Raw genomic sequence first — 23,475 nt, 5'->3', positions numbered from 1 at the left:
AGACAACAGGTGGGCTCTGCCCAAATTCACCGCTGAGCAGGACCTTTTATAAGGCAGCTTTGCACTCTCGTCATGGGGAAAATAATAAACTCCCAGGCTACGGGCAAATAAGGAAGGTCGGATTCCAGCCACGGAGCTGACAAAGCCCTGAGTCCTTGGAGCAGGATGCAAAATCCTCCTTTGTTTGACAGCAGATCTTACAGCAAATCCTCCTGCACATCAGTCCCAGATCAGAGAGGTGATGGAGCGGCTGAGGCTGCCCAGCACCCACCCTGGGCAGGATCAATCCGCAGGCTCTAGGTCACCCCCTGCCCTCACCCAGGTGGGACGGTGGCCAAGACATGAAAACCTTTGCATTCGCAGGGGTCTGACCTCGCAAAGCAGCACTTCCAAGCCCGCAGGGCCCCACCACGCTGCCGCTGCGCACCTCCAGCCCCACGTAACGTCCCCCAGCCCCGGGGAGATGCTGCCAGGAAATGCTGAATGCGCAAACACTGAACCAAACCAAGAGAACAGAATAAATACAAAAGCTCTTCATTTAGTTCGACAATAATTCACAGACGCCTCCAGCTTTCTTTCAAAAAAATCAGCCTTGAAAGGGCCCAGAGCTTTCCCAGGGACATTTTCTCAGCAACATGTGACCACAAAGCCTTAACGTGTGCCCGTGAGAGCCGGGCACGAAGAGGTTAAAACCAAATAACAGCACCTCTGCAGGCAGGAGCCCAGCGAGTGAGTTATGAAGTTAATGATAAAGCTATTCCAACCCAGGCTCTGCTATTCCAACCAGCTATTCCAACCCAGGCTCTGTGTAAATCAAGCGCTGGTCACCGCAGAGGTGATGGATGTGTGCAGGGCACGCACGCACGTTATAGGTTTTAATAACCCTGCCCTGCCACGAGCCACCGCTGGGACCATCCTGTGGGGCTGGGGCATGGGGGTCCCTGTGAGCTCCCCCAGGAAATCGTCACTGGGATGGGGAGGGATGCCTGGGGTGGCCTCGAGGGAATGGGAAGGGACTCATGTCACCCCCGCTGCCGGGCTCAGCACCCTGCTCACCCCCGCCGGGGCCCTACCGTAGGGTCTTGCGGATCATGTCCTCGTCGGTGATGCCGTAGTAGGTGAGTGTCTCGTTCCAGGTGGGGTTCAGCGTGTTGCGCAGCGTTTTGGTTCTCAGCTTATTCGCCTGGAAAAGCAAAGGAGACGGCGGTCAGCCGAATGCAGTGATGGGCAGGGAGAAGGGAGAAAAGGAAGCACAGTTTGGAGATGAAGGGGCAATTGGTGCTGTCGCCCTTCTGCCCCAGCACCATAACCCAGCCGGTCCTCAATGGGGTGGCCCAAATCCACTCTGACCACAGTGATAACCAGAGGGGCAGAGACATGGCGACTCGCTCATTTGCAAAGCAATCCAGCCCCGCATCCCGCATGCTGGAAACAGCCAGCAAAATGGGAACCTTGGCAGCACGCAGTGAGAGGACAGGGATCTCGTTTATGCAGCAGGAGAGAGAGAGAGGGAAAAAAACGTCTTTTCAGGTTCATTAAAAAATACCAATTTGCTGTTCTGGCTGTTTATTTGCATTCCTGCGCCCAGCACAGCTCCCATTCCTGCCTGACTCAAAATAACTTCCTTGATACACATTTTGTTAGTGCTGGCAACTCTTTCCAGCGCTGCAGCCCTGCAGAGCAGGAGGCTGGGGACAGAGGGAAAGCAGAAGCAAAGGGATGCAGGCTTCAGATGGGGCTTCTCCATCAACCCCCCAGCCAGGGACAGCCTGAGAGAGCAGCAATTTTCCCTCTACTTAGGTGTAAAGTCAGAAAGTTCAATCCCTGCCTCAGTCACCACTTAGCGTAAGGAATTCTCATGAAATCAATACTTCAAAGTTGTCTTGTGCTTATTTATGGGAAGCTGCTACATTCCCCATCTTTGGTTCACCAGCCCTGTGCTAGAGGGGAGTGGGATGTGAAGCATGGGGTGAAGAAAAGAGCCCGTGCTTGCAGCTAAGAGGAGAGGGGGGGTCACCTTGTTGGCATGTCCTTTCCCAACCAAAAGCACCCCAAATACATGATCTCTTCCAGATGGACTAGACACAGCCACTGGCCAGAGGAGCTGCTGGCGCAGCGGAGCCATTGAGGGACTGTGGCGCAACGTCTCACTCCCAAACGCTTTGTGCAAAGCAGCTGCTTGCTCTGGGTTTGATCTCTTGGAGATAAAACCTCTGTAGTTTGTGCTGTGCTTTCATTTAGCTTCCAAAGCCATTTCTGCCTCTGAAAGAAACGCGGGCCCTGTGCAGCACCGTGGAGGCTGGCTGGGCACCAACAGAGGCTGGGTGAGGAGCTGTGAAACGCCGAGCTCAGGATACCCCTGGAGCAAGGCAGGATGCTCCACGAGCCGACCAGGATGCAGGGGCAGAGACACTCAATTAGCAGCGGCATCTAAAGCCCTGCAACACCAATCGCTTCCCAGGTCACTCAGGCAGGAGTTTGTTTGCAGCACAGGGAGGAGATGCCGTCGGCCGGGCTGCACGTGGGCAGCCAGTGCTGCTGCTCCCGGGCACCAGCCTTGCTGCGTTGATCCCTGTGTGCCCGGAGGCATGTCCGGGGGCGACAGCAGAGCGATGCAAACCGAAGGCGACTGCAGATAGGTGCTCTCATTTATGGCCTGCCGTTGCCTTTGATTTAATACCTTGTTTGCCTTAAATCTTTCCTGACTTTGTAAAGTTGCTTTGAACAAGGCACTTTATTGTACCACGTTTCATCCCACACCTATTTTATCTCTTTCCTTGACAATACTGTGACCGCCACGCCAGGCTCCAGCTCAAGCAGTGAGATACGTATCAGAGAGGGAGGTGGGAGGTGACAAAGACAGCAGGGAAAGAGCCCTGATGGCATCCACTGCCTGCTCAGACCTGCTGGGGCCTGACCCTGGGGCTCTGCGTGGGGTTGGGAAGGAAAGTGGGTTTAGCCAAGGGGGGCATCAACGTGATGGGCATCACCCAGCAGCTAACGCTGCCCTGGGCAAGGGGCCCAAATTAAATCAGAGGAACTGAGCTCTGGGAGCGCCTTTTTCCCCCATCTGGAATGACTTAATACCCAATAACCAGCTCATGTAGAGATCTCTGCATGAGGCAAATGAATCCCACTCTGCTTCCCGCGGCTCTGGCCTGGGCTCTGCTGCAGCTGCCTGAGAGCCCAGGGACAGAAACACCTGAGGGATCTGGGGACCGTCCTGCTGCTGGAACGACTGTGCAGAAACATCCAGCCCAGGACACATCCACGATCCTCCCACATCTGCTCACCTCCCCCAGAGCAGATTCAGGCAGTGCTATTCGGAAACAAGACACGTGGACAGAGCAACCACAGAGGCAGAGGGACGTGGGAGCAAGGAGAGGGTCCCCCCACGGCTGCTCCGGGCTTGTAGAGTCTGCAGCTCCTGCGCTACCCTCGGCTGAGAGCTTCCTTCTCGCCTCTCTGGTCTCCATCACCTCCAGCAGAAATGCTAATCAATGCATTTGCAAAACATGGAAATGACAGATAATATCGCTGATGAAAGCGCTCCTGGCTCTCCTGTTTCCAGCGGAACTTGAAATGTGGTTAAAAACTCCCTCTACCGCCCTGAACATTATGAATTAATTCAACTGAACTGTAACAAGTAAATATACCTCCCCCAAAAAGGTCTTTCCTTTAGTGTAAAATAAGAGTGCAATTAATATTCATAACACATACATTTAGCATTTAAATTCAACATCCCCATCAGTTACATCAAGCTCTCACTACACATCGATATCTTTAATTACTCTTCTCTCCAGCAAGTGCTGAACCTAAGTAGATGGAAATATTTCCCTTACAGTTTATACTCCGCTTTATTATCATCTGAGGGGTTTTAAATGCAAAAGGAGAAAAAAAAAAAACGGAGCTGGTTTGTTTATAGCTCCAGATCGTTTCACTTGGTGGCTTACGGGGGCAGTGCTCGCACCCCCTGCTCCCAAGGGCAAGGAGTCAGGGCTGGCACCTGGCTCCCAGGCAGTGGTTTAGTGCAGAGGCACTTGCTACCCCTCCAAGGATGTTTTTAGCCCCAGTTCTCACCTCCTGCCATTGCTCTCTCCTGCTCACCTGAGTGAGAGGCAGGCAAGAGACTCGAGGGCTGGCTGCAGCAACCTGGAGCCCCTGGATGAGGAGCTTCTCCCCAGGGAACCTCCTCGGTCTGATTTCAAAGGGAAAGGTGCAGCCCCAGGAAGGGAAGGAGAAGCGAAAAGGCGTCTCACCTTACTGGCTCCGGGAAGCAAGTGCAATTTGACATATGGATCGGCCAAACCATTATGATCCATTGGCTTCAGGCCCTGGAGAGGAAACAGCAACAAGCAGGAGTTAGGACAAGGGCAAGCCGCTGGGCAGGTGGGGTGGCTTCACGAAGCCCATCTACCGATGCTCGTTTCCATGGGACGTCGTCGGTCCATGGAGTAATTGCACGGCTTCCCCGGGATCAGGGAAGGAGGAGAGTATGGTTCGGTGCAGGATCCGGGCTGCGCAGCAAAAGCCGAGCACACTGTGTTCAAACGTCGTCTGCAGTTTGTGCCGAGGAGGGGCTGTGGGAACGCTTCTCATCCGCACTTGGCATCGGCCGCAAAGCACCTCTCCGCTCTTCCAGCAGCTGACTCTGACACCCTGATCACAATTCATTTGGGGGTTAAGTAAATCAGCGCAGTGATTTTCAAGGTTTAAAATTACAGGGTTTTGTCATTTAATAATTGCTTATGAGCAAACATACACCTCTGCTGTTGTGGTGTTACTTTTAAGCGCTCTCAGAGGGTGTGATAGCACCTACCTACTCTTCGTTATTAAGGCACAGCTGAAGGAAGAACAGCTTTCAGGCCAGAGGGAGACTGTCGCCAGCCGACTGCCGCGGCGTTTGCAGGGAAATCTGGGGGTACCAGAGCACAAATCCAAGGAAACACTTGCTACGACCATTCCTGATGGATTTTCTACTAGACCCTCACAGCTTTTAAAGGATGACATGGATCATGTTTGTTACAGGGATGCTCTGGAGTTGATCCTGCTTCGGGCAGAGGGAGGAGACAAACTTGCTCTTCTTCTAAACAACCAGCGGGCTGAGAATTATCCAAGGGTAAAGCACAAACCCAGCCCAAAGCCGTAACTGCACACACCGCATGGAAACAAACTCCACAGGGTAGGAAAGCAACACAGGAGCATGAAAAATGGAGCCTAATTTTTTACCGATCCCTAGTGGAAATTATAATGGCTACACCACAAAAGTACTTGGATTATTTCCAGCCTGGCTGAGGGATCCCTGCAGGAGTTATTTCTAGGCTGTCTGAAAGCAATCCCCTGCCTGGATCAGAGGAGGGTTTCTCTGCAGAGGTACCCATCCAACCCTGGCTCCAACTCGGGCATGGGTGATGCTAAAGACTCATCACACCCTTCGTGCGATGAGCAGAGTGTTCGCTGCCCAGGATTAATGAGCGTGTGCAGCTGCCAGAGATCCACCTGGCAGGAAAGCATTCGTATGGGCTGCTGGTGAAAAGGCTGTGTGCGATGAAAATGTAATCATCAAGGTCTGGTTTGGGCAAATCAAAGAGGGAAATGCTGGCGTAAATTGCTTCCATACTTTACATGTATGGAATAACGCATCCGGCTAAGCCCACAGCACCAAGACAGCCCCTCGGGATGCCCCCGGCCCACCCCTCCCTGACTTGCACAACTTGGTCGAGGGTCTGAGCTGCTCCTGACCTCGGTGAGAGCTCTGCTTTGGAGACGGGAGCACTGCCCCGGGGCAAAGGAGACCAAATGGTGCCCAGCAAAGAGGATTTTGCTTCTAAAGCAGAGCCAAAAGGATAAAAATACCAGCAGCGAATGGAGGCTAAACGGCTCTGCTTTAACTGCAGTGCCTCTTGGATGATGGCCCAGGCCCAGCAGAAGAGGAAGGCAGCAGATACAGAGGATGGGAGGAAGGTGGTGGTATCGGCTGCGGCTCCACGGGCAGAAAGGACAGCAAGGGGCTGGGCTGGTCCCCAGGGGGATCCACCTGGCCGGGCACACAAACCGCTCACAGCTGAGCAAAGCAAAGGCTCCCCACAGCCTCCCGCAGCGGAGGTGCCCCACCTGCCCGATGCTGCATGGCAAATGAAATCAGAAGCAAGCAAACAAATTCCCCTTAAAGTGGATGGAGAAAGACAGGCAGCTCTGTAATTCACCCATCAATTCAGTTCAATTAAATTACCTTCTGAGGAGGCTATTAAAGGCTTTTTTAACAGATGTGCTATGGAAGACAGAGTGACAGGAGCTGGAAAATGGCTCCTAATGTCACATCTACCTCCCTCCCGTGTCACTTGATAGAAGTTTGGCACAGGGCTGAGTTTAATATGAGCACAGCCCCGATGGCTCTGCCCCGCAAAGCTGCTCCCATGGGAGCTCACCGCTCCCAGGGACCCAGAGGGTGACCAGCACCATTGCTTCCCCTGCGTGGAGGGACCTCCAGCCTAAAGCTGCTCCGAGAGAGCCAAGAGGCAGAGGTGGGCCACAGGACTTGTTCGTGGGGGGCAGTCTTCCACTGGCTTCAGCCAGCGCAGCCCCGGCTCCAACCAGTCCTCCTGCCACGACCAATTTACGGTGCTGTGCATCACGGCACGGCTGATGGAGCCGAGACTGAGTTTCATCTTTTCCCTTCCTCTACCCAACCCCCAAATCCCTGCTGTAATCCTATGGAGACTGATGGCCCCACTGCATCCCAGCCGCTGCCAGCTGCTCTCCATGCCAGTGACATTTAGCTAATCAATAGGATTTAATTACAAGTTGGGCTAATCGGGCTGCCGATTAACGCCACGCTAGAGGCATACAGAAATCACAGGAGATGGATTCGTTCTACCATTTGCCCCATGGTGAGCTGCCTGCCTGGTGAGCAGGCTTCCTGCTGCCCAAGAACCAGCCTGGACATCTGTTCCTGGGCCAAGGCGTCCCACTCCGAAATGGGGCAAACTCTGTGCTCCCACCCTGACAGCCCAGAGGACACACAGCTTTGAGATGGCAATTTCCCTGCAGTGATAAATATTTATGAGTAAATCCATAAGTAATGCTCAGTGCAGACCTCCAGCACTCAGCTTCAGCTGGAAGTAGGGGAACATCAAAATGGAAACTCCTGGGTGTTACCCAGCTGCAGCTGCAGCCAGCGGCGCAGGGAGAGCAGCCCAGGTACGCTCAGATGGGCAGCGTCTGCCCTGCGTGGCCTGCCTGCGGCCAGGGAGCTGCCTGCACCGCTGCCTGCGCAGCCACCTGAGGCTCGCCCAGGGCATCTCTATCCCAAAAGCAGGAGACCAACGGAACTACAGGATAGCACAGCGCCACAGTGTCTGCGCTGCCTCACACCCCTATAGATCCCCCTATAGCAGGTTATTATCTTGCTCCACAAAGCAGGCTGGGCTTTGTGGGACTGAGCAGAAATGAGACCCTCACCCAAGCCATGGCATGGCATGCCAAGGCACAGACCCTGGTGCCTGCACATTAATCGTATCATTTTCTATCACATTTTATAGGAGGGGGTGATGCCCAGCGCAGTGCAGGGGCACCCTGTCCGTTTCCCACACGTGATGGTATGGACCAGCATAACCCTGGGAGAGCGCACGGCACTCATACACGGCAGCAAGGGGAGAGTTCTCCTGCCAGCCTGCCACATGGCTGCTCCTGCAGTCCAGAAACGGGCTCCCACACCACTCTGATTTATTCTCCCATCGATCTGAGCTGAGCCGCAACGTGCCTGAATTCAGCCGCGCCTGAAGCGTGAAAGGCAGGGTATGGGCAGGACTGCTGCCAAGACTGAAAGCTATTAGCGCAAGGTGGCCGCTGGCAGCCTGCCTGCTCCTGCCTGCACAGGGCCCTGAGCTTTCTGCTGGCCAGGCAGAGGCGGCAGGAGTGCTGGGCACACCACCACAGCCCTGCTCCAGCCAGGGAGCGATGGGGTTTCTTTATCTCCCCGGTGCCGCAATACCCCAGGATAGCCTCTGCTTTGGCCCCACAACGCAGCGCTGGCAAGCCCTGGCGCCGCAGCAGTTGCCTGGGGCTCACAACAGCACGGCGGAGGTGACAACCTGGTGCCAGTGCAGGCGGTGCGGGGAGAGGCACGGCGGCTGCCCCACCTGCTGAGACTGTACCCCAATTGCATCTGCTGAAGGCAACGCCAAAGCGTAGGATTGTCCTAAGGGGTTAAGGCTGGAGGTGGATGCTCCTTGAGCATGCCATGGTCTTCCCTTGCCCTGCAGAGGCAGGACTTGCCTCGCAATCCAGATGTGGACTAACAGCAGCCCCACACTCAATCTGTTCATCTCCAGGAGGAACCAGAACTCTCGCTTCCCTGGCTAGAGCCTGCAGAGATGCCAGGCACTTGCTGCCTTCCAAAATCACGTTCAAGACATCTATCTGTTGGCACAAAGTGCCTGATGGAAGGGCAGATCTATGTGCTACTATGGAAACTGAGGCACCAAGTGCCTTGCGCTTGGTGTAAGCGGACAGCCTGGGGATAGCCCCACGGCTACCAGCTTCCACACTCGTACCTCCTGCAACAAAGCAAACCTCCTTTCATTCCCTATTCCAGCTCCATCCAAACTTGGGATACGAGCTTGACCTGAGGGTCTGGAAACAGCCAGCGTCTCACAGATCCCACTGTGAACACACACCAAGAAACACCTCAGACGTCCCCAAGCACCTGGCACCAGGGCAAACCCCCTCGGCATGGAGCGGTTACCCTGACCTCCTGCACAACAGAGCAGCTGATGGCTGCAGAGCAGAAAATTGGTGGTGAAGCATGACTGATTGGATTTAACCTGCCGGTGCCTCCACAAGCCCACTAACCCCCTTCCCACTCCCCAGGAGCCGATAATGGGACTCAGGAGGGCCATCAGCAGATCTAAAAGTGCTGGAGATTAAAATAAATAGAGAGAAGCAAAAGATCAAAAGGGAAAGAGAGGGTTGTTTGGGGGGGTTATTGAAGGGAAAAACACTTCTCACGTGGCTGAAATAGTCCAGGTTTTAAAGGCTGCTGGCAGCAACTGAGGCTCCAGGAGCTGCTGGAGGTGGGACACGTCCTGAGGGCACCTTCCTCGGGGGCCTGAGACATCGTACTCAAGACACCGGCCAGGGCAGCCCCAGCCCAGATCCAAGGGCAACACACGTCCCGGCACCGTGCTGTGGCTCGTGCGCGGGCCCCAGCGCTCCCCAGCAACCACATCGCCTCCTCTACAGCACTACTTCTAACGTCTACGCAGCCAACGCCGGCTCCCACCAACGGCAGCCGGGGTCCTGGCCCTTACCTTTTTGTAGTCAAGTTTTGGCAGCTTTCCCCAGGCGAGAGATGAAATGAGAGCGAGCAGATGGCAATGTAAATAAAAGAGAAAAATGGGAGAATGAGAGCAGAATGGAAATGAACGGGACTCGAACGCTTGAATGTCAGAGCGGCAAAGGGGAATCTGCCCACCCCGTGAGCAGGGGCGACGCCAGAGCCGCGTGGTGCCCCCAGCCCCGTGGGATGGGGTCAGCAACCACTGTTTCCATACAGCCAGGTGGGCATGGCAGGGACCAGGGCTCTCCTTTGTCAGCCCTGCCTTTGCTCTCGCTGCTGTTAGATCTATCACTTGCCGCTTGCAGGTCTCCTTCCTCCCTGTCTTCCACCCACTGCAAACCCAATTAGAAATCTCCTCCTTGGCACCTCTCCCGAGCACACCAAGGGAAACCTGACCCAGAGGCTGCCGGCGAATTCACAGGCGACAGGCAGGGGGGTGGCAGGGAGAGGGGAAAAAAAGCAAAAAAAAAATAAAAGCAAAATCTGCCGGCTGCCTCATCCCTGCTCCAGCAGCCCTGCCCAGGCAGCTGTGGGTGCTGCACTCGCTCCCCAGCCAGGAGCAGCTCCAGGTCTGCTGGGGCAGGTGCCTCCATGCTCATCCCCAAAGCCAAGGTTTCGTGCCCAAGGTCCTATTTCAGACAGGGAGAGCCCTGGGGTGGGGATGTGAGGGCTCAGCACCCAGCGCAGCGGGCTCTTGGGTGGGCTGGGGGCTGCAAATAAACCAGTTGCAGCTGGAGGGAAGAGGAGCACCCTATGCAGGCAAATCTTCTGGGGGGTCAGGTCACAGCTTGTTCTCCTGTGGTTTTTCCCATTGTCTGTAAAAACCCTCCACCCTTTCCCAAAATCTAAAGGGACTTAAGTCTTCTTCCACCAACCCACCACTGTTGGCGACCAGCTGTGTTGACCTGAAGCCTTCGCTGCTCCAGACCTTGTGCTGGGTGAAGCAGAGAGGAGCTGAGCAGCACCCAGAAGCACCTTCCATGGGCCCAGAAGCAGAATCAGGACCTCAGTTATCTGTTTCTGCTCCAAAATGTGCAAAAAAAACCCCTAATTGCTTCAATCACGCAGACTGCAAAGGCGCTGAGGCAGAGCACTTTGTGGCAATGATTAGCAGCATTTAAAAGAGCCATTTATAAACTGACAGCCGGTCACAGCGTCAAGTAAGTAACAACATCGGGTTGGGTGCTTTTCTAAAAAGCATCAAAGCTGTAACCATCTCGTCATGGGGATGAGCAGCCATCTCTGTCCCGCTGGAAACGCCCTGAAAGGCAGGGATGGAGGGGAAGGAGAGGGCAGAAGCACTGGGTGTTGGGATGAAGCTAAAGATGGCAAAGGGATGGCTGCAGTCGGGGACACCAGAGCCCCCGGCGCAACCCAGGGACGGGAGGACACCCAGCCATCCCCACGTGCTGCCCTCACCGCTGCATTTGCTTGGCACAGCCATGGCGCCTGGGTGGCCTCGTGGTTTTGGCAGGGCTCTGGTGGCCCTGTAATGCAGGACAAAGGTGGCCAGCTCTAGGCATGTTCGGTCCTCGCTGTTCACATGCCCGGCGTTGAGACGTACCTTGGCTTTATTGATCGTGCAGTGGAGAGCGTTGTTTTCTTGATCATAGAGCAAGCTGAAATCCAGCGTCCCCAGAGTGGCTGCAAAAGAAAAAAGATGTTATTAAGCCACGGGGCCCAGCAAACATTGCCTCTTCTCCCTCTAAGCACAAAAGGAGTGGATGAAGATACTAGAGAAATGGCTGCAGACATTCTAAAACACAAAGCATCCTCTGGTGAGCCCTGTTATGAAACATGGCTTCATGCTGGGAGGCTGGTGGCCATCCTCACATCTGGCCGGTGGGGCTGGCACAGCCCTGGGAGAGGAGTGAGAGGGATGAACGGCTGCGGCTCGCCTGGGCACTGCAGCCAGCACAGAGGCTTTGCCTCTGTGGGCTTTCACACGCGCTGTCCCCATCCCCCAGCAGCTCCACCACAGCCAGCAGTTTCCCATCCCCCAGGAGCTGAAGGCTCTTCTCTGGGAAGATCCGGGCATGGCTGGGACACAGCTGAGACCCGCTGTCGGCACATCTCCCCCGCCTCCAGTGCCGCTGGCATTCCCAGGATGCGTATTTGTATACTGACACCTTCAAACAAATGAGCCACCAATGGGATCCCTTCCCAGCTCCAATTTGGCTGCAAACTGTAAATTAAACCCAGTGAGAATGGAAATACTTTTATGGTTAAAATGAAAAACACCAATAGCTTTTAATCAGAGCAGTGTTCCCTTACGGCATCCGCAACCCAGGAACAGCAGCAACAGGAAAGCTCCTGAGATGGGACCACAGGGAAGGGGTAGGAGACCAGAACAAACCAGAAGAGCCTCAGCAGCAAAAGTACATTTGATCTGAGAAAGTCTTTCCCTTTGGACAATCTGAGCACCTCATGCTAATCCAAAGCAGAGGAAAAGCCTTAAAAAGCCAGGCTTTTCCAAAACATGATATAAGCTTCTCCAAGGCTGCCGGACCCGATTTGCACACCAAAGCCCGGACACGGAGCAGCATCTCCCCCAGCACAGCTTTGTCTGCCGCCAGCCTTGAACTTCCAGGGCGGCTCTGGACCCCGCAACTTGCACTTTTCCATGCCCACATTCCTGAAAGGGGTCTGCCCAAGTGCTGCCCTGCTGTCACGCAGCATCCCAACACTGTTTCCAAGGTAACTGCACCTTCCCACCATGTGCAGATCAGGGAAAAAAAACATCCCAAATAAAAACCAGAACAATTTTGCTTAATATCAAAGCAAGGTTCGCTGCCTGGGAGCTAAGTTGGACAAACTTTATGGCAGGAAATAAGGTGTTTTGTTCCAGTGTGAACAGCCTCTGCAGCAAGGCGCCCCGGGAGGCGGCGGATATGCAGGGGACTGAAACCCTCCTGCTGCAATTTCACAGCGATCTTCTAGCCCAAATACAAGTGAGCTACAGGTTTGCCTGCTAGCAAATAAAAATCATTGCTCCGGAGCAAATACCTTGCCTTCAAAGCAGAGCAAATATTCAGAGAGATTTCTCGCAGAATAATGTACCCCCCCTTGTTCTGGAGTAATTTCATGGCACATTAGCTATCGGTTTAGGTAAGTCATAAATCAGTGGGGTTTACCTGCAAGGGCTCAGGGAAGATGGAAGTGACACACGGTGAGGCCAAACCTGCAACAACAACTTGTACGTCATCTCTGGGTTTGGCCCAAATGGGTGTTTCCAGAGCAATTACCGGCCAAACACGCTCTACATCATGCAAGGAGGAGGAAAGCGCAGCAGTGCCCCAGCGCGCTGGTGGCTGGCTGCCCCCTGCCCGTGCTCGGCGATGGGAGCTCACGGCCACGTACGGCAGTGTCAGAGCACCAGCCCGGGGGGCCGGTACAGCCCGCCGTGCTGGGGTGGGTGTAGCGGGAGGCTCCACGGTACACGGGCGAAAGCCAAATCAGCAAAACTCAACAAATCTGCATTTTTGTTCGAGAGCGGAAGATGAAGCCTCCGGTTTCGGAGCCTCATCATTTCCACCTGCCCTTTAATCAGCCGCTTCCTGCCAGCCCCGCCGCTCGGCCCTCCCAAGTTCAAGCTGTTATTTTATTTTTATCACAGAAGGGGGCCCGCGGCTTAGCCTGCTGGATTTGGCAATTTATAAAACAAATTAAAAGCTTGGCGTGAAAACAGACTTTGGCCAGGAAATACTGACAAAGCCTCCTGTCCCCTCGGTGCCGCAACCTGCCCCAGGGGTGAGGGCAGCAGGGAGCCCTGCTCCAGCAAGATGGGCAAAACCCAAAAGCACCGTCACACAGCAGCAGAGGCTTGTTTTGCAGCTGGGGACTAAAGTCCTGCTCCTCAGCGCCGGTGGTCCATGAGCAAACCCTAAACAGTTCCTATTCATCTCGGAGCTGCAAGCAGGCAGGAGGGCACGGACAGGGATGGGTGGCTCTCCCCAGCCCTGCCAGGCTCCATCCCCAGCTCTCCTCCAGCCCTGGAGGGGTTTTCCTCTATGCAGGGCTTTTTTTGATGTTCAGTCTCGATTCCCAAGGAAGGGTCTGCCTTCAGCAGAGGGATATGGAAACATCAGCAGAACGTGTTGTGCTAATTGCTTAAAAACGCAGCCGTATGGAGATGACAAAAGGGATCAGGCTAACTTGGGGTTTGGCAGCTAAGGCACCGCTACGGAGCCGAGGGCGAGAGCTGCCGCCAGAGCCAGGACCCAGCGGGGTGGCAGACACATCTCCCGCAGGAGCAGAGCGCCTGCGGCATGGTCACAGCCACACTGCCTCCGTCACCTCCTGGGGATGCGCTGCCAGGCGACGGATCCAGCACAGCGGTGAAGGCAGAGACAAGGCTGGTGCTCAAGCTGCCTGCGTCCCTGGCCGGCTGCTCCCAGGCAGACTGGCCCCAAGGGTCGCTTGGGGGCCTAAGGAGATGGCAGGAGACCCCCAGCTGAATCCAGGGGTGGGAGCCACCCTGCAGCCCACAACAGCTCCATGCAAACCCCCATGGGACCACAGCCCAGCTGGAGAGCCAGCCCTGTGCTCCCAGAGTGCGCAGCACACCAAGCAAGCAGCCAGGCAAGCCAACACCAAAACACTGGCACGGGTCTCACTGCTCTCACCCCTCCTGCAAAACCGCCGGCAGCACATCCAGCCCTGCCTGTGGGAGATTCGCCATCTCCAGCCAGCAGGATTGGGCCCAAAGCCTCCGGGCTGCAGCAGCCACCCAGGGACGCAACCTGCTCCGAACAGGGCCCTCCGCAAAGCGGCTGAATCGCCCTTCTTTGATTGCTTTCCTCCTCCCACCCATCCTCGCAGCTGAGATGCAACTCGATTGCGCTCTTAATTAGGGGAGCGAGTGCCTAAAAAAGAAAAGGGCAGCAATTAGACTCGAAGCACTGCTACTAGATGTATTTAACTCGACTGGGCTATTCTGAACACTGCCCTCTAATCACACAGGCTGCAAATAAAAAAATATAAATAAATGTCTTTATCAGGCATTACAAAGGCAGCTTTGCGCTCTTCAGACAGCAGGCAGGATGTATCATTATTATTACGATTATTCTGCTCCAATGATAAAATAACCATTAGGAGAGCTGAACTCATTAGCAGGTTCTGACCCTCTTTCCTCTCCATGAATTGGGAGAGATTGATGGGAAGGTGCTGGCCAGGGTCTGGCACTTAACACAGGCTCTAAAAAGGAAAATAAATCTGACTTGCACAGGAACGCGGCCTCTTCTCCCACTGACCTTTGGGCATTTTGATTAATTCAGTGGGCCACAAAATTATTAGAGGCTAGCATAACCGGCAGATGCGTCTCCGGGCTTAGCTGTGGGACACGGCAAGCGCGCCTGGAGCCCGCGGGCAGCGCGGCGTCCTGGCACAGTGCCACTCTCGCCTGTGTTGGTGGAGTCGGCAGAAATTGTTTATTGCTGACATTTCCCATCAGCGCCCAGGGTGATGGGGAGGCTGAAGTACCTTCTATTTATACCTGTGGGGATGAAAGGCAAAACGCGGTGATAAATTTGTGCTCTGCTCCCTTATCCAGCCCCTGTCCTTGCAGGCTACATGCCCTCGCCTAGCCCATGCAGGGCGGCAGATCTGCCCCCTCGGTGGCCTGGGACACCCCAAGGAGAAGAGTTTCTCAGCCCAAGAGATGCTCAAGACATGGAAGAGGCACCGACGCTTGCAGCACGGACCCACAAGCTTCAGCACAGCACGCAGAGGAGGAAACCAATGATTGAGTGGGCTCCTTACCTTCCAAAGTCAGGGAAGCTTTCGCATTGCAACTGCCATTAGGAAGCCCAGCAAGGCTCTATGCTGGGAGAAATTGAGGTGCACACAAAAAACCCACTGTAGAACTAATTAAAAAGAAGTCCAAAAGCCTTAAGTCCCTCTGCTTATCAGCGTTGCTGCTCCCAAGATAACCTGCTCATGGATTTTGTGCCAGGGAGATCAGAGTGGAGCAGTAAAGCGACTGCTGGGGATTGTCTGGATTAGCTCTCCCTTACAGAAAGCGCAGGTTCAGTAACCTTCAGACTGGGTACTTTTTAATGCGCTATAAAAGATAGGCCCCTATTCTTCCATTGCTTTAATTTTCCTCTGCAATGGAGATAATTTTAAAGGTCCTGAAAGGCAGCAAGTAATTCTGTGCACTTACAGCCCCATGTAAAATGTCAGTAAATGACTCCTCAGGAGGAACAGAAATTATTTCTTGCCATTTCCAAGCAGGGCTGCTGAAGATCGCTTTGGCGGGTGGCTGCATGCACTCCTGCCTCCCCGGGTGCGGCAGCGCCTCGTCCTGGCCCAGCGGCACACAGCGGGGCAGTGCGGGCAGTGAGCGCCAGGGCAGCTCGAGGACTGACTCCCTGCCCTACGTGGGAGCGAGCCCCTGAAAGCCCCCAGGGTTACCCCTGGAAAACAGCACTGTCAGTCCCAGCAGCCTCCCGCAGCCAGGGCCGAGCTTGCTCAGCACGCACAGTGCTCCCGGTCTGTGCACAAACGCTCTTGGGCTGCTGCTTGTGACTCATGTGCCTCTGCGGGGAGAGGATGCACGGCTTGTCAGGGATGGATCCCACAAGGTGCTGAGTTGAGGTGCTGCAGACCCTGACGGCTGCAAGCCCCCAGGTCTGATGGTAGCACTGACCTCTGGCATGAACCTACAGCCACAGGCATCACTACAGGTTTCCGCATCACCCAGGGAAGGTGGCGAAGGCAGGTGGAAACAGGACACTTCTGAAAGTCAGCATCACCATGAGCTACTCCATGAAAAAGGTGTCCTGTGGAAGGTTTTGGGACACGTCCCAGGGGCAACACACCATGCTGGGACACAGACATTCTTGTTGGCACCTGGACCACGTGGTGCCAGTTGGCAGCATTGTGGGACTCTGGTCCATTGCTGCAGGCAGGGAAGGATGTTCCCAGCCCTACATAAAAAGCCAGCAGGGACCAGATCCAGCACACAGGCAGGAGACCTTCCTTCCTTGGGAGCTCCACAGATGTGGTTGAATTCAACAGGACCAGGAGTGGGGAACAAGCACAACTCTTCTTTCTTGCAACTGCTCCCTGCCTCGTTGTGGGTTTTTCACTTAAAATCTACAGCAATTAATAGTTCTTCATTTTGGAGACACAGCGCCAGCCCCTGGCAAGCTCCGGAGCAGGGAGCTGCTTCTTCACGAGGCTGGTTGATGGATGCTCATCAGCTCTTCTGTCTTCTCCAGGAGGAGTGTTCAGAGGAACACTTATCTGCTCAGAACAGTTCAGAGATGCAATTATGTTTTACAGCACTAAATGGTCCCTGATGTCAGCAGCAATTAGACTTTCAGCAATTTCAATTTAGAGATGGCCTTCAAATCTCTCCCTCTCTCTCCCTTTAATGAAATACAGTATTCCAATTAACAACCCCCCAAAACTGCCTTCAGTGTTAAATACAAAGATGAAAGATCTGGGAACCCCTTGGGCTCGAGCGTGTTGGAGCGAGGGGTGTCAGTGAAGGGATGAGGGCAGCAGAGCCGTCGCGGAACAGGGAGCCTCCCTCCTTCAGCCAGGCATCGTCTTCCCTCCTGCACGCCGGGAGCAGGGGAAGGTGAAGGGCTGGGCAGGCTGCTGGGGAGGGAGGGGGCCAAGCGGAAGGAAGGCCCCTCAATAACCAGCAGCCGCGTGTCTCCTTCGTTAGCAGAGATGCTGGAGGCCACGGCCCATATGCTCCCTCCATCGCTGTTGGAGGAGGGATGCCCGGACAGACCCTGCTTGCCCTCATGTACTGGCCCCTCCAGGTGCCTCACATTTATCCCCAGCACTTCAGGGTGTCCCCAGCCATGGCCACCCCCTGGGAACGAGCATCTCCAGGGCTGAAGGCTCCTCAGCTCCTCGGAAGACCAGGAGCACCCGATGTGCAGCCGATGGGGCGGCCAGCAGGAAAGGGCAAGAGCTCCCCCCATGCCAGCACCTTCCCAATATCCGGGGATCCCACGGAAAACCAGACAGGAGTTAATCCAAAGTCACCTCAGTTAACACGCCCCGTCTCCCTTGGGAGGGCTACAAACTCCCCGATGCCCTTAAACCTCAGGTCTGACACTGCCCGGTACCCACGCGTTTCCTTCGTGTAGGCAGCTCCAGTCGCGGTATGGTTGGCAAAACCATGCTCCAGGCTCTGCCGAAATCAGCAGTGGTTTGTTTAGTTTCCTGAGTAAAAAAAACACTTCTTTTGGCCTTATCTGGATTGAAAAGACGATTCAAAGGTTATAAATAGCAGTGGCAGCATATGCTGAGGAGCTGCGTTTCAGAAGTAAATATCCTCATCGTTTCAATGCACATTTCCCCTTGTCGTCTCTCCTGCCTCCTCCTGTCTGGCCGAAAGCATTGCCAGGTGACTTGCAAACCCTGCACCCCTTAAGACCTTCATTCTTCTTCACGTCTTTAAGCAGCCAGTAATTAATATCTGCATGATGGCTTTGCCTGCCTAATTATCTTCTTTGCTCAAAATAAGAATCTTCCTAAATAACTTCTGTGGCGTTGCTTGCAGCAGGCGTCACGAGCAGCCGTGCACCAGGACAGGCCTCTCAGCTGCAGTTTGGAGAAGTCGTTTTTATGCTGCTGCAGCTCGGGAGCTCGCGAGCCTGCTCCTCCCATGAATAAAGCTGGGCACGCTATAAAATTGGCTGGGTTTGTACATATATAAACAGCCTCGGAGCACTGGCAGGAACAGTATGGGGCAGCCCTTCCAGAAACGCCAGCTCCCACTGCAACCCCCTGCTCTCAGGCTGCCTCCCCATCCAAAAACCCAAGGCCAAACACATACAGAGGAGGGAAGAAATTCCAGCGCCGGCCACAGCCTCACTCCGAAGCCAAGCAGCAGCTCAGGGGAAGGGAGCATTTCTTCAACGGCTAGAAACTTGCTTGCACATTATAGAAGAAGGATGGCCACTCCGTCCAGTGCTGTGCCCCAGAGAGAGCAGCCACGGCAGTGCTCCCTCAGAGGGGCCACATTTCTACCTTTGTGCTGCTTGTGCAGAGATTTCAGAAACCTTTAAAAATCTGTCAGGTACAAATTCACGCTGATGCTGCAGAGGGGAAAGCGCAGCCGCTCGAGGGGCCATAATTTGCTTGGAATCAGGGGAGATGGGAGGCGAAACCCAGCTCCTCTCAGGTGGCACATTGCCACCTAGCTGGCATTTGCTTATTTTTCTCGTGAACCAAGTTCCCCCGGCAGTGTGCCGCCCGACTGGGTGGGCAGCATCCCTGGTGGCTGGGGTCCCAAGGGGCCAGGGTACTGCTCCTATCACTGGGCACCAGCCAGGGGAACCAAAGACGAGGCGAGAGCCGGGTGTCCCGAGGCAGTAGGAGCGAATCCCCTCCCTTCCCATCCCCAAATTCCTGCTGGTCCTCTCAGCTCCCAGCAAATGCTAGCGCTGGTCCAAGGGCACCAAAGCACCATTCTGCAGGGTTTGTACCAAACACGCGTTTCCCCATCTCTCCCTCATTTCCCCTCCTCAGCAGCTCCACTGGGGACAAACCCGCTGCAGGAAGAGTCCAGCCTGGGCTCCGGTCCCGGAGTGTCCCTGCAGAATGGGGACAGAGGAGGCATAGGGCAGTGACTAGTCGCTCTCCCAGGGGCCTCCCAAGGGCCCTGGGATGGCAGAGGGTGCCGACTAAGACCCTACAAATCCTCACAGCAGCGCTGCTGGCAGGTCTGATGGGAAGGGCTGACTCCACGCAATTCCCAGTGCTCCCAGAGGCAGCCCCAACATCTCCGCTCATTATCTGCTCTGTCAGCTCCCCGGCCCTGCTTGCTCCCCGCCACTGCTTGCTCCCTGCCACTCGCTGCATTCAACAGGCTGCTTACGGCTGCCCTGTGGGGACCACGCTTGTTTTCCTCCGCACCTCCACAGCTCCCTTGAGCGCTGTGCTCCCTGGCTCTGCAGGGCTGCAGTACGGTGTCCCGAATCATTGGCCTCAGACCCACGAGCCATCAACCCCACCCTCTGCATCAGCCTCCCAGTGACCGGTGCCATCTGCCCGTGGCAGTGGGTCCCCTCCCACGCAACCGCACCTTGGCTGGGTCCCTGCCCATCTCTGGAGGGACCCCACCTGCCTCCTGCAGCCCTGGGATTCTTGGTTTTCCAAAGCACCACACACACGCATGCACGCACACACACACACGCGTGTCCCTGCTCCCTGTGGATGCCAAACCACTGCATCAGGCTGCCCTGCTCAGATGGGAGCAGACGCTGATGCTTCTCCCAGGGCTGCCCTGCTCTGGGGCTGCCCAGGTCCCAGGAAGAGGCCATCTGGAGGAGGGGAGTTCCTGCCGGCTCCACAGGCACCTCCCAGGATTGCTGGTGGGATAAGGAACACCACTTGGCAAAGGATTAAGAAATGCGGTGCAGGCAGGACCTACCCTGCACCGCTCCCTGCAGCCCTGCCAGGGGTGCCGGAGGTCAGGCAGGGAGGCTGGCAGCTCCGGTCCAGCCCCTGCCCGATGCCACCCTGCAGTGCTGCGGTGACTGAGCAATGCAGCCCCACCACCCATCAGGCTGGTGCTGCTGGAATGCCAGAAACGCCAGGCTAGAGAAGTAACCCTGGGCAGGAACGAGTGCAGGGGAAACCCAGACAAATGCTGCATTTCTCCAGGCAGGGGCAGCTCTACTCCTCCCACCCGGCCAGCCAGCACCATCGCTTTGGTGTTGGAGAGGGAAACCCACAGGCAGGTGGAACAAATGGGAAAGAGCTGTCCTCTCCTCCTCCTTCCAATGGATCCTGCCACGGCAAAACCCTCTCCCTGCACCTCTCTGGGGGCTGTGCTGGGAGCATCTCTGGGGAGCGAGGCAAGACGTGCCCCTTCCCAGCAAGGCCTCAACTCGTGGGTGCTGCACCCAGGCTCCAACACCACCATCCTCAGAGACACCTCGGTCAACTCCCCGAACCCTGTGTGTCACCGGAGGGAACTGACACCACCTAACCCCCAACACTGTTCTGCCATACAGACGGTGACAGGTTCCCCAGGGGAAATTTAGTGGAGGTGACTAATGCAGCAGCCCTGAATCACCTGCCAGGGACGTGGGGGAGCTGCAAGATGCTCCCCAGCGTAGCTGATGGCTCAAGTCAGGCTGCACGAATCCCCTCCAGCTCCCTGCCTGGGAAATGGGGCCAGCGAGCCCTTGTCTGGCTTTGAGACTTGGCCGCTAAACATGGAGAAGTGACAGTCTCATCCTGCACATTTATGCCAACTGGTGCTCTGAGAGCAGCTGGGACCATCCCATGCTGTCCCCAGAGATGTGACACCAGCAGTGTCACCTCCCTGCTCTGCTCCTGGCACCGCTGTGCCTTTGCCAGCAGAAAATCCACCACATCTGGCAAAACAGCCTCAGCAGTTTGCCTGACACCTGTTACGCTGCAAGAAACACTCTTCCTAAAACCAGCCAGGGCGAGACAAACACCCGCCGGCCCCTGGCACTGAGCCGCTTCCAGCATTGCTGGCAGGGCTAAACGCAGAAGGCAGCGCCCTGGGCAATTTCCCCACAAGTCACCCGGTGAAAGCGCTGTGCCCCACGGCCCCGAGCACTTCGGCTCCCGCACACACCTCTGGCCTTGAAGCCCAGTTGCTCCTGTTTCTACTGCCAGGATGAGCAAAGACAATCTAATAATTAGAGCAGCAAATAACCCAAATCCGGTTAAAGTCACTGTTAACTGCCTGGCTGGGACAAACACGGCTTAGTGGAGATGTTCTCCCTGGGAGCGCAGTGGCTCTCACCTCCTCCAAAGAGAGCGTGACCCCGACACTGAGACAGGGAGAGGGAGCGTCAGTTTGGGGCTTGCACCCAGAGCCCCAGCCTCTCCCAGAGCCATGGCTGGTGGTCAGCAAGCAGAGGGGGGCACAGGGGCGGCCGTGCCACGTTGCAGCAAGCACAGCGGGGAGCTCTCCCTAGGGTCACGCTCCGGGGTCTGGCATAGCTGACAGCAGCCCAGGCCAGCCCAGCACCCAGCAGCGAGGGAGTGATGCCAAGGCAGGGCTGTGACATTTTGCACAGGGAAAGCCACCGCCTGCCCAGCGCTGGGCTGTAAACAGCTCAGCGTCGTGGGAGCTCAGCCTCCCCCTTCCCCCAGGACGAGCACGCAGCACCACTCAGCAGCACTGACTCCTTTCCTCAGCATCTCCCGGCTTCAAACTTTGTGCTCAGCCCCTCGCAGGATCTGGCCCCTAAAGGCTGGGCTGAATTGAGACCTTGCATTTTAACCGACCTCAAGGAAAGCAACACTATCCCAGCCACCGCGGCTGGCAGAGCCAGACAGCAGCTGCTTCGCAGCCTGCAAGCTCCACTGAGCTGGGTGGGAAGGACGTTTTGGGTGGGGAGGGGTTAAACCTCACTGCAAACACCTGCATCTACCAGAAGCAAAGCCTTCTGTTCAAAAGCCCCCGCTGGTCTTGTGCAGGGCTCTGTCTGCAGCTGGAGGGTGAGGAATGACACGCCGGAGTTTGCCGAGGGAGAGGGCAGAGATTTCCCGGGCGGATGTCATTCCAAACAAATCTCCCCCATCTGGAGCTGGGCGATGCTGGAGCGTATCGCCAGCTAATCAGCAGGGTGGCTGGAGCAGGCTGCACCACCGAGACGGATTAACCGAAAGGTCTGAGCCCAGCTGGCAGCCTTCAGAGGCAAGGAGCCGAGCAGGGACGAGGCAGAGAAGTGCATCAACCACAATGGCAAAGCACAGCAACTGGTGGCTCTTGGGAGACTTCCCTAGTTTGGGTTCAGCAGCCAGCCTGGCTGCAGCAGGGACACTCCCAGGGCCTCCCTCCACCCAGGGGCAGCACTGGAGCCGTGCTGTGACAGCCTCCCTGGCTAGAGCAGAGAGCTTGCCACTGCTGCAATGTAATCCCAGGGATGGACAGCGTGGCCGGCAGCCGGGGAGGGCGTGTGGCTCAGGCAGCAAGATGGGGGACCAGTCCCAAGACCCACCCTTGCCCTCAGCACCCAGCAAACTCCCATGGAAACTTAGGAACTCACTGCAGTCGTCAGACTCGTAGCCCTCGGGGTCCACCACCTCCTCCGGTGCTTGGCACTTGGCCGGCTGTTCAGCAGGCGTTGTGCCATACGCCCCGAAAAGCTGGTCCACGTCCTCGTCTTCCTCGCGGGGGGCCTCGGCGGGGCTGACGGAGGGCTGGCTGACGGTGGAGCGCAGGGTGCTGCTGCGGCCAACGGCGGTGGGGAGCCCGCGGGGAAAGCGGGGGAAGTAGTCGGAGATCTGCTTGATGGGTTTGATGGGGCCAGGGCAGACGTCAATAGCCATGTGCTCCTGGATACTTATGGTCATTTTCTCTCCTTTTCGGAGTGTCATGCATGCGGCTGTCAGCACCAAGCTCCCCCGGAGAAGCCCGGACTGTGCACGAGGGAGCCGTGAAGTTTCTGCCGGGGGAAGCAGAGGCAGGCGAGGGGGGAAGCTCTGGCAGGCACCTTACGTGGTTCTCGCGCCCTGAGCCTCAGACGCCGCACGCATGCTGCTGCCGCCAGCTCTGGCTCTCGCACAGTCCCTGATCCTGCCAGCGCTGCCTGTGAATAAGTGAGCTAGACGGAGAGACGGATAAGAGGCAGGGGGTGGGCTCTCGGGTGATGTCACCAGCTAGCAACAAAGCGGTACCCAGCAGCAGAGAAATGAGGGCTGTGGCCGGCCCGCCGCCCCGGCCACACGGCTGCCAGCGTGGGCAGCCAGCCCCCCGCCCCTTCCCCAACAAAGCCCCACCATGCCTGGGGGGAGCACAGCAGAAGTTGGGTCGAAGCCCACCTCCCCACATCTGTTCACCCCATCTCCCTGCCAAAGCGAGGTCGGTCCCCACCAGACCTCTCCGGAGGGGGGAAGGTCATTGCGTGAGGTCAGGAGCCGCTGCCCTGTTGCGCTGCATCCCCGGCGCGCTGTGGAGAGGGAAGCAGGGCTGCCCCAGCCCCTGGGGACCGTGGCAGCCCCCATGCCCTCCTGGCTCGCTGCAGGGCCGTGGCAGGGAGGTGCTCTGCTGCATACTGAGCAGGGGCATGGGTGGCATGCAGCCTGCTCCCAGCTCCAGCTGCACTGCTGCTCGCAGGGGCAGGGGCAGCCCAGATTTGGTGCCCTGCTGCCGTAGCTGGCCCCAGTTCACAGTA

General features: G+C 56.3%; 1 protein-coding gene across 1 annotated transcript in view; it reads right to left on the bottom strand.

Annotated features, from left to right (window-relative positions):
- DOC2B (double C2 domain beta) overlaps nucleotides 1-22,678 on the bottom strand; it is a gene marked incomplete at both ends in the record, with an annotated part of 35,069 nt that extends 12,391 nt beyond the window's left edge. The window contains 4 exons of the mRNA XM_082328199.1: nucleotides 1,074-1,183; nucleotides 4,260-4,334; nucleotides 10,905-10,984; nucleotides 22,348-22,678. Of these exons, the coding sequence (XP_082184325.1) occupies nucleotides 1,074-1,183; nucleotides 4,260-4,334; nucleotides 10,905-10,984; nucleotides 22,348-22,678 (596 nt within the window). The remainder of the gene's footprint in view (nucleotides 1-1,073; nucleotides 1,184-4,259; nucleotides 4,335-10,904; nucleotides 10,985-22,347) is intronic.
- Nucleotides 22,679-23,475: the final 797 nt, after the last annotated feature.

The sequence above is a fragment of the Platalea leucorodia genome, assembly GCF_965183815.1.
Source record: "Platalea leucorodia genome assembly, chromosome: 16".
NCBI lineage: Eukaryota > Metazoa > Chordata > Aves > Pelecaniformes > Threskiornithidae > Platalea > Platalea leucorodia.
This window is presented reverse-complemented; position numbering and strand designations above follow the sequence as displayed.